Source organism: Panicum virgatum, chromosome 9K (assembly GCF_016808335.1).
Source record: "Panicum virgatum strain AP13 chromosome 9K, P.virgatum_v5, whole genome shotgun sequence".
NCBI classification, from domain to species: Eukaryota; Viridiplantae; Streptophyta; class Magnoliopsida; order Poales; family Poaceae; genus Panicum; species Panicum virgatum.
In genome coordinates this window covers 23,073,430-23,085,768 of record NC_053144.1, presented here as the reverse complement: position 1 = coordinate 23,085,768, position 12,339 = coordinate 23,073,430, and the positions used below count along the sequence as shown (strand labels likewise).

Below are 12,339 nucleotides of genomic sequence, written 5' to 3'. Positions count from 1 at the left end.
ATTTCACCCAGCCTATGTGGTTTCTTCAGGTGGCCAAGACAATGAATTTGGGGAATCCGTTCTTTCCGAGCTCAGTGAAGCTGGGAGTGCATATATCTCATGTTACAGTAAGAGCTGAGCTTGAGCATCTTTGTTCTGATGTTCAAGGATGAACTTGTAGAGCTTCTGGCTCAACATATCCAGTTTGTGAAATTTCTGAATTTACTTCGGACTTGGATGATGGCTTTCACTATTACCAATTCCCTCTATGCCATTGGAAATTATACTCACCCCTTACATGCCATTGATCACACATGTCATAAACACAAAAAAATCCCCTATATGCCATCCAGTGGCACAAAAGGGATGAATTATATTTTTTCAGTGGCAAGGAGGGAATAGGCGTAGATGGTTACATCTTCCTGTGAAAAAGGATTTAGAAGAGTGCATGATTTGTTCTTGTGTTCAAGGAGATGTGAAAAAGGATTTCGAGCTTTTGGCTCAATATATCCAGTTTTTGAAATTTCTGAATATTCTTCTGCCTTCTTCTCTGTCTCATATTGTTTTTGTGATCACGCTCGCAGATTTCAGAGCTTGTTGATACCACAGGTTGTGGGGATGCAAGGAGCAGTACTTCACGATTATAGCTCCCTGAAGAATGCCTGTCTATTTTAAACCTTTTCTGCATAATGTCTATCCAATTCCTCTTAAAATTTACCAAAACTGTTATGCTTTTGCTGGAACTGGGTTTGATTGATATTGGGATTATGTGTCGCCTACATGATTTATCATTTCTGCGCATATATATTCAACATTCAGTTACGACCTTATCACCTTATAAGCCGTTTGTGAGCTTACCGTTTCCCCCCTTTGTGAGCTTACCGTTTCTGCTGTTCATGTCATGCCGTGCCTGCTGTTCATGTTTCAGGCTGGCATAGTGCCCCGTGAGATTCGGCGCACTGGCTGGCTGGTCTACTTGGCTGTCTCATCCACGCCGCCCAAGTTCGTTTGCTAGTTTGCTAGGTAGGTGCCGTCAGGATCGTGCCATTTGTGTTCAGTTACAAAACAAAGGACCCGGAATAAAAAGAACGGCTGCGTTGTTCAGAAGTCCACAGATTCGTACATGGCGAGCTAGAGTATCATTCGGCACAAGGAATTGAAAGTTCCTCCCTCTTTTTTAATTTGATTTTTGGCCACTTGATGAATCTGTGCTTCTAGAAATTCTGTTGGCTGAATAAGATAGACCGGGGCAATTGCAAAGCCTCTGAACTTTGGAGGGTGGCAGAGCAGGTGGAATGTGTGAGTTGAACTGCAATTTATAAATTCAGAAGTGGTCACCATCAAGGACGGTAGTTGCAAAAGGGGAGACCCTAGCAGCCTCCGAATTGTGAACTTGTAAAGTGGTCAACCCTTGGGGTTGTATTGCTAGGCCCAATCTCATGTCGCCACGTCACGGACCGGGCGCAGAGTCAACGCGTCTGACCAGGCGCCACCGGCCACACTCAGCAGGCAGACGAGAGACCCCGCCGCCGACATGTCGAGGTGCGGTGCACCACGGCGGCGGGTAGTCGCAAAGGTTTCCGTCCATGTGCGTTGGGCTGGGGGAGAAGCCCAACTCCAAATCAGCTTGCAACTTCCCCTTCGCGTCCTGTGTTGATATATATAAACCAACCCGAAATCTGAACCGAATCGCAGCGCTGCAGGCTGCAGCAGACGGCTTCGTTCCTGCCTCGTCGGATTGTTCCTCTGCAGTGTCGAACTGTCGATGGCTTCGAGCTCCGGCTCGGCGGCGTCGGGCGCGGACGCCGTCGACGCGCCGCCGCCCGCTGCCACGGTGGCGATCACCGTCGAGCGGAGGCCGGCGGCGGCTCGCCTGTCGGAGCTCGGCGTCAGGTCCTGGCCCAAGTGAGTCGACGACGAGCACGCACGCTATCATTTGTACACGTGTCCATCTTCTGCGAAAGCGAAACACGTGACGTCACCTGCTGCCGTTGGGAACACATTGTGTTGTAGGTGGGGCGGCCCTACGGGGAGGTACGCGCTGAGCCACGGCGCGCGGCAGCGGCCCTACGGGGAGGTACGCGCTGAGCCACGGCGCGCGGCAGACGTGCTACGTCGTGAGAGGGATGGTGAGCGCCACCGTGGAGGGCTCGCCGCCGGTATCCAGTTCGGCGCCGGCGACCGCGTCGTCGTCGCCAGGGGGACGCGGTGCACCTGGCACATCGTCTCCGCCGTCGACATGCACTACGCCTTCGATCCATCCTGACAGGAGGAAGTCGAAGACTCTCCTCTTGGCACACTGATTCAAATGTGGAAAGCTGTCAACTGAAGAACAGAACAAGTGCTGCAGATGACGGATCAGCAAAACCAAGCATTACGTCTAATTCCAGCTCCTGTGCCCTGCATAACCAACTCACTATCTGTATACATTGTACTGTGAACCATGGATACATCATCCAGCAGCCAAGGAATTGATATCCAATTATCCATCTCAACCATTGGTACCTGAAAAGTTCAGATTGTAAGCAGGTAGACCTATGGGCGAGGGTACAACCTCGAACACGCATTTTGGTAACAGATATGAACCATTGAGATATCCACCAGCAGTACGGGGATTGAAATTCTGGGGGCCCCACACCAACTTCCAGGGGGGGGGGTAGCTGTTATTATCTAAGACTAAGCCCTAAGAGGCATGACTATGTAAGCCCTACGAGGCTAAGACAAAAGTTCGACTGGCATGCCGACATGCTAACAACAACAGCATTGGTAGCAAGACACTTCTACCACAGGTTCTACATACTGTACAAGGAACATCTACTCTGTTTCCTCCGAAGGAAACCTAGAGAGAGGCATGTCGATTTTATTGTTCATTGTGCCCTTGAAATGCACGGGCAGCCAGGCACGGCTTAACTCCAGTCGAGCTCAAACTGTATGTCTGCAGACTCCAGCCTAGACACTGCAAGCTGATGAGTAGCTTCATCTACTGATAACACATCAGCAGGGGCACTCACAAAATCATTCCCGCCAATCAGATGATCCCAATTCTCTGCTGTTTCCAGAGGATGATCTGCCTGAACATTGCCGCCTGTTGTGTGACCGGATAAATCATGCATATGAGAAAACGTCAAGTTCTCCATTGCTGCAACAGACTCATGCTGAAGACCGAAACCCTGGTTTGCTGTGGAATGCTCAGGCTGAGAGTCAGTCATTACATGTGGAGACTCTTCAGTGTTGATATCATAATCTGCCACCCCCAGATCAGATGCCACAGTAGCAAGTATGTCTTCCCAACTTTTTGCGCAAACATCTGTTACTGGTTCGGGCAGGCATTGTGTTCTCTCAGTTATCAGCGAGGTGCACCGTGAAAGTTGTGGCCCTATGACATCCATCCCATTTGTGGCAACCTGATTATATGCTGCTGGCTGATCTTGTTGCACCTGATATGCTACTGGTGCGCTGAAAGATCTCTGGAAATGATTGTTCTGAGCAGTTTCAGTGATAGCATTGGTTGCAGGTGCAACTTGAACTGGCTGAGATACATGTGGCAATACCTGGTGCATCAGGGAATTATCTGGACCAGCAGAACCAAATTGGGTAGCATTTCGAGTTGTAAAGTCTGGAGAAACAGCCCCTGCTCTTTTGAAAATTGCACGTGAATGAGTATTTTGAGCAATATGGGCATTGCTATTACCTCTTCCAGCTCTTGGTGAACTGACTGTTCCCCCTACACTCAGTGAGACTCTTACTGAGTGATGCCTTTGTTGGTTATGGCTCCCTTCATTAACAAGAGGACTTTGGATGGCACGAGAAGGGTAACCAACATATAATACTGAAGACCGAGGTGCTCGAGGGACTGCAACATGACACTGCATAGGTTGCTGTCTCGGCGACACTGTTGCTGAGTACAAGTCATTCTGGAGTTTTTCTGGACCAGATGCTGGCAGGCATGCCCTGAATACTTGCCTCATTAGTTTCCATTTTGGCTCCTTATCAGTAGCATGACAATGATCATTATCTGTCATACTGCTACCCCAATATTTGCACGGAGCTGGAGCGTCACATACAAAACAGTGGCACTGCATTTGGAAAAACAACAGTACAATCGCATCAATAACATTTTATTGGTTAGTCTTCTAGCATGTTTGATTAAATGTGTGCCAGCGATATCTGGGAGTGAAAATGTATGTTACTGACCATGACACAATGCTTCACGTGAGAAGTAGTGCTGAAGGGCAAGTTTGAACATAAATGGCGTGAATGAGGGAAGTCCCTGCATGCTATCTACAAAAGAGTAGAACAATTGCTAAAATCAAATGATAAAAGAATACTAGTGAAGATAGATTATAGTTTCTACAAAAAGGTTTCACATGAACAAACACTCGGCAATATCAATATGAACCATACAGACAGAAATATACGCACTTAAGTAGATCATTCCACATTAGAGCAATGCATATTCAAGCACTTTCATAGTATATGCCTATATGGACCTCAGGATACATCCCACAGCATTAAAATATGAAATCAATGTACCACACATTGCCAGAAACTAATCACCTTCTCAGCCACACATAGACATAACAAGAAGGCTACTACACACACAGCTTAAAATATAGCAAATCATTAGCCTTTTATGCACAGCTTCTTCTATCTACTACTAAAAAGAAAGGGTGACTTTTTTTGGTTCGTCATCCGAATATTCCTCCCAGATTCGTTCGTCCGTCCGTCCCTCCCACCCACAGCCTTCGTTTTGTTCGTCCCCTCCCCCCGCACGCTCCTACCCCCGCCTACTTCCCCACGTCTCCTCGCCGACCCTCGCCACCGCATTGCAGCCCTCGACGACGGCCCTCGCGTCGTCGCGGGTCGCTCGCGCCGCCGCGGGTCGATCGCGCAGCCGCGGGTCCGGCCGCCACAGAATCGCACCCCATCCTATCCCCCACTCGTGCACTCGCGAGCGAGCTCGCCCCTCTCCCCTGCTCGCCGCTCCGTCCCTCTCGCCATCCCTGCCGCCGCTCTGTCCCCACCGCCGCGTTGTCCCCGCCGTCATCTATGCCGCCGTTCCTCCATCCCTGGCCACCACGCCGTCCGCGCCGCCGCTACTCCACGGGCAGGCAGATTCACGAGGTGCTCAGGGCCACCTCGCAACCAGCCCTCTTCAGCTTCTCCGAGCTCCTCACCCTGTCCACCTGCTCCAAGGTACGCCCGCCTTCGGCCTCCTCATCTGCTGTATCCCCTGGCGCTCGCCGCAAAAAGGGCCAGACGAGCCGCCGCAGGTGCCCTCTCCCGCCGCGCGACCGCATGAATCCCGCTGCCCCCGCCACCAAGTGCAGATCGACCAATCTCATTCCCCCTATCAGGTTTGGATAGGTAAACTCGTTGTCTTCCCCTTCCTGCAACTGCGGATGGATCAAACTGATCCAAAAAATGCAGATTCAATGTGTTTTTGTGTTCATGCAGAAAGTTCTTGATTTCAGGAGGAGTTTTGCATGCATTTGTAACTGTCGAAGGAGTAAGAAGAAATACATACATTCAGTATTTTTTTCAAAAAAAAAAAAAGTCATTCAGTTGCATGTCTAACTCTGTTTCAGTTTATATTATTTGCTAGATATGCGGCTTGAGGCCATTTTAGTTCTCTGGCTACGTTGTCTTAAACATAGGATTGTACTTTCTGCTTCCATGCTTAATGTTGCCATGAGGATCAATTTCTACTCCCTCCTGAAGTTAACCTAACATTACTGCCAATCTGATGATGGATCAACTCACACCTTGTTCCTATCTATTTTTCAGGTGCCGCTAGACAGTAGTCGTCCTTCAATGGCGTGTCCCAGCAGTGCCGGCGGTCTTCGCGGCCGCGGCCGTTCGGCACACCCCGGTCGTCACCGGTGCAGGTGGTGATGATGGTGCTTTCTTCTAGCAAATAGTTTCCAAATACATAGGGGAAGCACGGTGAAAGCTTTTATTTCTAGCAAGCTCCAGCATCAATCCGAACACTCCCATAGGCTGTATTGGACCTTGATCTTTGTATGAGCTGCACTTCATTACTTTAGATGCCAATAATTTAGTAGAAAACAAAGATAAGAACCTAAAATATTGAGTCCTGGTTTGGATCTGTCCAAGTACGAAGCGATCATCATAAACACAACTGCTTAAGAGGACTGTCTTATGTGATCCTGCAGTAGAATAGAGGGTAGGCCGCAATCTAAATTTATTTTGACTGAAGAAATAGTAATCACACAAATCAACTTAAGAGGACTGTCTCTTAATTTTGTTTTTGTCGGTGCTCTTGAACAGGTGCCCAGGGAGATGGGGAGATGGCAAGGACAGAGGTGCATTTGTTGTTCTTGCCTTGGTGGTTTTGGCTTGTGCACTGGGAACCAGAGCTGATGGCTCTGACCATAAGTACAAGGAAGGGGATCATGTCCTTCTGTACGCGAACAAAGTTGGTCCTTTTCACAATTCAAGGTATTGGTTATGTAGTAATGTGCAACCTCTATTTTTTCGTGGGCTGTGAACAAATTAGATATGGGGTCAGCTCTCTTTTGTGCTATGTTTTACAGTTTGGGTACAATGTACAGGGATGAATGTTTAGACTAAGTTTGTTGTTTTTGCTGTTACGGTTACACAGAGCAGATTTTCTGCTAAGCTGTACTTAGAAGATTTAGTGGTAAGTATCTATTTTGTCATATCGTTTCGTAGTGGACAACACTCGAGCCAGATCGACTTTATCCTTGCTAGGAGGGAGGATAGACGTGATTGCTTAGATTGTAAGGTGATACCTGGGGAGTGTGTTGTCCCTCAACACAAGCTTGTGGTGGCGGACTTTCGTCTTCGGGTACGTGTCCACCGGGACAAACGTGCTAAGATTGCGAGAACAAAGTGGTGGAAGCTTAGAGGGGAAGCGGCACAAGCGTTTAAGGAAAGGATGCTAGGTGAGGGGCCTTGGGAAGAAGGAGCAGACGCAGATGACATGTGGCTAAAGATGGCAACATGTGTCCGGAAGGTGGCCTTAGAGGTGTTTGGCGTGAGTAGGGGAGGCAAACAGAAGGGGAAAGACACCTGGTGGTGGAATGACGAGGTGCAAAGGGCTATTAAGGAGAAGAAAGAGTGTTTCAAGCGTCTCCACCTTGACAAGAGTGCAGCCGACATCGAGGGCTATAAATTAGCGAAGAGGGTTGCAAAGCGAGCTGTGAATGTAGCAAATGGTAAGGCGTATGATGACCTGTATCAGCGGCTAGGCACGAAAGAAGGGGAGAATGACATTTATAGGATGGCTAGGATCCGCGAGCGGAAGACAAGGGACATCAACCAAATCAAATGCATTAAGAATGGGACAGATCGACTGCTAGTGAAGGATGAGGAGATCATGGATAGATGGAGAGAGTACTTCGACAAGTTGTTTAATGGGGAGAGTGAGGGCCCTACCCTTGAGTTAGATGACTCTTTTGACGATACCAACAGACGTTTTGTGAGGAGAATTCAGGAGGTAGAGATCGGGGAGGCTTTGAAGAGGATGAAGGGAGGTAAATCGATGGGCCCTGATGGTATCCCCATTGAGGTGTGGAGATGCCTAGGAGATAGAGCAATAGTATGGTTAACTAAGCTTTTTAATCTCATTTTTCGGTCAAACAAGATGCCGGAAGAATGGAGGAGAAGTATATTAGTATCTATCTTCAAAAACAAGGGTGATGTTCAAAGTTGTACTAACTACCGTGGGATTAAGCTGATGAGCCATACGATGAAGCTTTGGGAGAGGGTTATCGAGCATCGCCTAAGAAGAGTGACTAGTGTGACCCAAAACCAATTTGGGTTCATGCCTGAAAGGTCAACCATGGATGCGATTTTCTTAATACGACAATTGATGGAGAGATATAGGGAACAGAAAAAGGACTTGCACATGGTCTTCATTGACCTTGAGATGGCATATGACAAAGTACCGAGAAATGTCATGTGGTGGGCCTTGGAGAAGCACAAAGTCCCAACTAAGTACATTACCCTCATTAAGGATATGTACAATGATGCGACGACGTTTGTCCGGACATGTGATGGCAACACCACTGACTTTCCTATTAACATAGGCCTACACCAGGGGTCAGCATTGAGCCCTTATTTATTTGCTTTAGTGATGGATGAGGTCACAAGGGATATACAAGGTGAGATCCCTTGGTGTATGCTCTTTGCTGATGATGTGGTGCTAGTTGACGAGAGTAGGGCAGGGGTTAATAGGAAGTTAGAGCTGTGGAGACGCATGTTAGAGTCGAAAGGTTTCAGACTTAGTAGGACCAAGACCGAGTACATGATGTGCGATTTCAGCGCGACTAGGCATGAGGGGGGAGACGTTAGTCTAGATGGACAAGTGGTGATCCAGAAGGATACTTTTCGGTATTTAGGATCGGTGCTACAAAAGGATGGCGACATTGATGAAGATGTTAGGCATAGAATTTCAGCTGGCTGGTTGAAATGGCGGCAAGCTTCTGGCATCCTTTGTGACAAGAGGGTGCCACAAAAGCTAAAAGGCAAATTCTATAGGACATCAATTCGTCCGGCGATGCTATACGGTGCTGAATGTTGGCCTACAAAAAGACGACATGTCCAGCAACTGAGTGTAGCAGAGATGCGGATGTTGCGGTGGTTTTGCGGGCACACAAGGAGGGATAGAGTCCGGAACGAAGTTATTCGGGATAGGGTCGGAGTGGCACCAATTGAGGAGAAACTTACCCAGCATCGGCTGAGATGGTTTGGACATGTCCAACGAAGGCCTCCTGAGGCGCCGGTGCGTAATGGGGTTCTTGAGCGGGTCGACAATGTAAAGAGGGGTAGAGGTAGACCTAAACTGACGTGGGATGAGTCGGTTAAGAGAGACCTTAAGGATTGGAATATCTCTAAAGAGATAGCTTTGGATAGGAGCGCTTGGAGACTAGCTATCAATGTGCCTGAACCTTGAACTTATTTCTTTCGGGTTTCATCTCTAGCCTACCCCAACTTGCTTGGGAAAAAAGGCTATGTTGTTGTTGTTGTTGTTGTTGTATCTATTTTGTCATATGTCAGTTGCTAAGATTAGCTAATGCAGTGTTCTACAGTTATAGGAAGAGAGGTCCAGGTTCACAATGTCTTTGTGACCTCACATGCACAATCTAGAAATAAGCAGTATTCTGGATATGACAACCAAATGAAGTGTGCCCTACAGTGTCAATAGTGGCACACGAGCTTTGCAATTTCACGTTTTTAGTATTACCACACCAATGAAATCTACAAGGGTAACCGTGCAATGTTTCTGTGTTAGCTGCTTGTTCAAATTTCTTTGCCTTTGCTTCCTGTTTGATCATGATAATGATCGAGTTGCATGATATTTATTGCAGTGAGACATATGTGTACTATGATCTGCCCTTTTGAGCACCAGGTATGTGTTGTTTCTTTCTTGTCAACAGCTGGCATGTAATAGAACATCCGAAGGACAAAAAGGAAGCTCTTGGATGTTCAAGGTTTTGTTCATGGCCCGGCGATGGCTAGCTGTAAGTGCTGCACAACATGATGAAAAGCGACAACGACGATGATGAAGATCCAAATGAGGGTGAGATAGATGAGGAGAAGGAACAAGCAATGGCCCTGCTGAACAAGGAGAAGCCTTCCCTTCATTACCGCTGGACCATTCGATCTGGAGTTGTTTCTTTTGCAGCGGCAAGAAGATCAACAAGTGGAACATCAGCCAGCTTCTAATATAAGCCATGCTGAAGGGTATGCTCGTTCTGTGAATCGCCCTTTCAGGGTGAGGGGGAGTCACCGTGCGCTTGTGGAGGGAGTACATATGCACCAACCCCAAATTCAGCCATCATCTTGCGGCTCACGGTATTGTCTAGACCTATGTAAAGTGAAGGTGTGGTCTTTTGCATGCCAAGACTGTTAAAATGTATCCACAGGGTTGTTTAGTCGTTTGGAGTCTATGAACCATTACCATTGCTTAGGTTATGCCGTGAATTTTAATATAACTTGTGTGTGAAGCTTAATCACTTTGATGCTCCTTCAATAAAGTATGTGGTTTGAACATTCATGTGTTATTATTTTGCTTTTGTGGGTCTATATCTGACCAACAATCGGGACACAGCTGTTTTGACGACAGTCCCGATAACACTATGTTCTAGCACTCATATTTTAATCTCTAATCAATAATCTGTTTATTGCGTGTGAATTAATTTTGAGCACTTGTAGTTGTCTCGGTCGTTGATGTGTATATATTCATGAAAAAAGAATTTTTCCTGTAGCAACGCACGGGCACTCACCTAGTCTACTAATACATGAATGCAACTCAATGATTCAACAATCTACACATGCTCTAAAATATAAAAAGGTCTTTTATGGAATGTATAAAATGCAGTGCTACTGCTATTGATAAAAAATGAAGGAATCACATACCGGGCCTTTCTCCGCAACTATCTGCAATTCATCCGAGCATCCATCTCCCACGCTTCCCTCCTCATCGGCAACAGTAACCGCCTTATCAGGGTCACCATCTAGGACCACGCAGTCATCATCATCCTCGTCACAACCACCATCAGCATTGCCCTTCTTCTGCAGCACAGGGGGGGAGGATAACTCACTCATAACCACGAGGTCATCAGGTTTGGCTGTCTGATGCTGTACTACTGGAGCCGATATCTCACTCATAATCACGAGGTCATCGAAATCCCCCCCGGTTGCATTATCAACCACATCGAAAAGGTCTGCTGTCCATCCGTGGGGGTTAAGGGGTGCGGGGGCATCGCCGATGTGAAAGTCCTCCTCATCGGAGCTGATGTCGACAACACCCCCCACCGACGCCATGGAAACCACGAATCAGGAAACCTTAAGCTGCCGCACAGGTTTCCCCCAAACGAACAACAACTCAAGGGGACCCCCTACCAAGAAACACTCCCCGGTCAAGAGCTAGTAGGGGAAAGGTAAGCTCGACATGTCACCGGCCACCATGGATGGGTTCCCAAGAAACGCGACCAGGAGCGCCCCCTATCCCATCAGAATGCAAATCTTTAGTTCATCCGGCAGCCGATGCGCCCATCGACTCGAAGGGATTCACCGCATAACAGCGAAATCCGGCGGCGATGGGGTGGGGAAAGTGCCTGAAACGATGAAACCAACAGATTCAGCGATGAACCACCCCAAACCGTCAAGCATCGCCGAAGGAAGACGATTCAGAACAGCAGATGCTACGATTAACAACATCAAACACAAACGCGTCCAGGGAGAGAAGTGGGCAAACCTGAAATAGTCCTCTCTCTCTCTCTCCTCGGTGTAGGAGAAGAAGAGGGGAGAACGGAAAGATCACTTCTTTCTGGCGTCCTGGGGAGAGAGCAGGCGAAGCAGACTGTTCTTCACCTCTGACGCATATCTCCCAAGAAATCCTGCTGTTAATTCATTCCGCTGCCACTGCGCATCGCTCTAACGATATTCCTATGGGCCATGGGAGAGAAGTGAAGGCCCCTCTAATTTATTTTCTTTGCGCGATGGAGAAGGGGGAGGGCGGATGATAGGGTGCGCCGTCTAGGTGCAGGCGTGCAGCCGTGCCTTGGTCCGTTGAGGCGGGGCTAGGTCCTCCACACTCGTCACTGTGTAAATTCACTCTAAAAAAATATTTCTGTTTGGTCATCGAAATTCTTCTTTTTATATTTAGTTTCGCTGCGCTCGTTCATTCTCTATATTTCTACTCTATCTCAATTATCACATATTTTATTCAACCATCTTCACCTAACATTTCATTTTCTTTTCCTTTTCTTTTTTTCTCTCTTTTATTCTCCCCTTCTTTTCTTTCCCCTCGTCGGCCACGGCCCCTCCCCTGCAGCAGCGGCCAAATCCGGCCCCGGCGCGACCCATGGCTGCGGGCTGCGGCGGCGGCTGTCCTCGCGGCCCTGCTCCCCTGCCGCGCGGCGTCCCTCCTCTCCACGACGCCTCCCTCCCTTCCTCGCGGGGCCATGGCGACCACCTCGCCGCGCCAGCTCGCGGCCGAGCTGCAGCGGCCTGCGGTGTGCGGCGGCGCGGCCGGGGCGCCCCGCGGCATGTGGCGTCGTGGCGGGGCGGGGGACGACTGGCGCGGATCCAGGCGCCGCCGGCTAGATCCAAGCGGCGCCGGCGTCCCTGCTCCCCTGCTCCTCCGTGCGCGGGCGACGGCGAGCTCGAGTAGGGGCGGCGGCCATGGCGGACGCGCGGCGAGGCGAGGCGGGCAGCGCTAGGCGAGAGGAGGTGCGGAGCACACGCCGGGAGCGGGCCCACGCCACATATTCGGATGGAGAGCGAGCGCTACTGCGCTCAGAATAGAGAGCCCGGAAGGCAACGTCAAGATAGCGCGCACTTTACAGTGTGCCGCTGCAGCGGGAA

The 12,339-nt window shown here is 48.9% G+C and overlaps 1 protein-coding gene, 1 long non-coding RNA gene and 1 pseudogene across 2 annotated transcripts; 2 read left to right on the top strand and 1 right to left on the bottom strand.

Annotated features, from left to right (window-relative positions):
* Positions 1–1,695: 1,695 nt before the first annotated feature.
* LOC120650838 lies at positions 1,696–2,474 on the top strand (annotated as a pseudogene).
* Positions 2,432–11,497, bottom strand: LOC120650837. Its single transcript, XM_039928126.1, has 4 exons — positions 11,228–11,497; positions 10,387–11,087; positions 4,174–4,260; positions 2,432–4,055 (listed from the first exon to the last, which is right to left on the bottom strand). The coding sequence occupies exons 2-4, from the start codon at positions 10,792–10,794 to the stop codon at positions 2,886–2,888; spliced, it is 1,665 nt and encodes a 554-aa protein (XP_039784060.1). The 5' UTR covers positions 10,795–11,087; positions 11,228–11,497; the 3' UTR covers positions 2,432–2,885.
* Positions 5,043–10,018, top strand: LOC120650840. The gene is made up of 2 exons (XR_005665819.1): positions 5,043–6,441; positions 9,336–10,018. It is a non-coding gene; the product is annotated as an uncharacterized LOC120650840 (long non-coding RNA).
* Positions 11,498–12,339: the final 842 nt, after the last annotated feature.

What these genes read in the sequence shown, in the direction of transcription:
- LOC120650837 (XM_039928126.1), bottom strand. Translation starts at nt 10,794, where the DNA reads ATGGCGTCGGTGGGGGGTGTTGTCGACATCAGCTCCGATGAGGAGGAC. An exon ending in TAGTTGCGGAGAAAGGCCCG is followed by an intron (nt 4,261 to 10,386) that starts GTATGTGATTCC and finishes ACTCTTTTGTAG; the next exon opens with ATAGCATGCAGGGACTTCCC. An exon ending in ACGTGAAGCATTGTGTCATG is followed by an intron (nt 4,056 to 4,173) that starts GTCAGTAACATA and finishes TTCCAAATGCAG; the next exon opens with TGCCACTGTTTTGTATGTGA.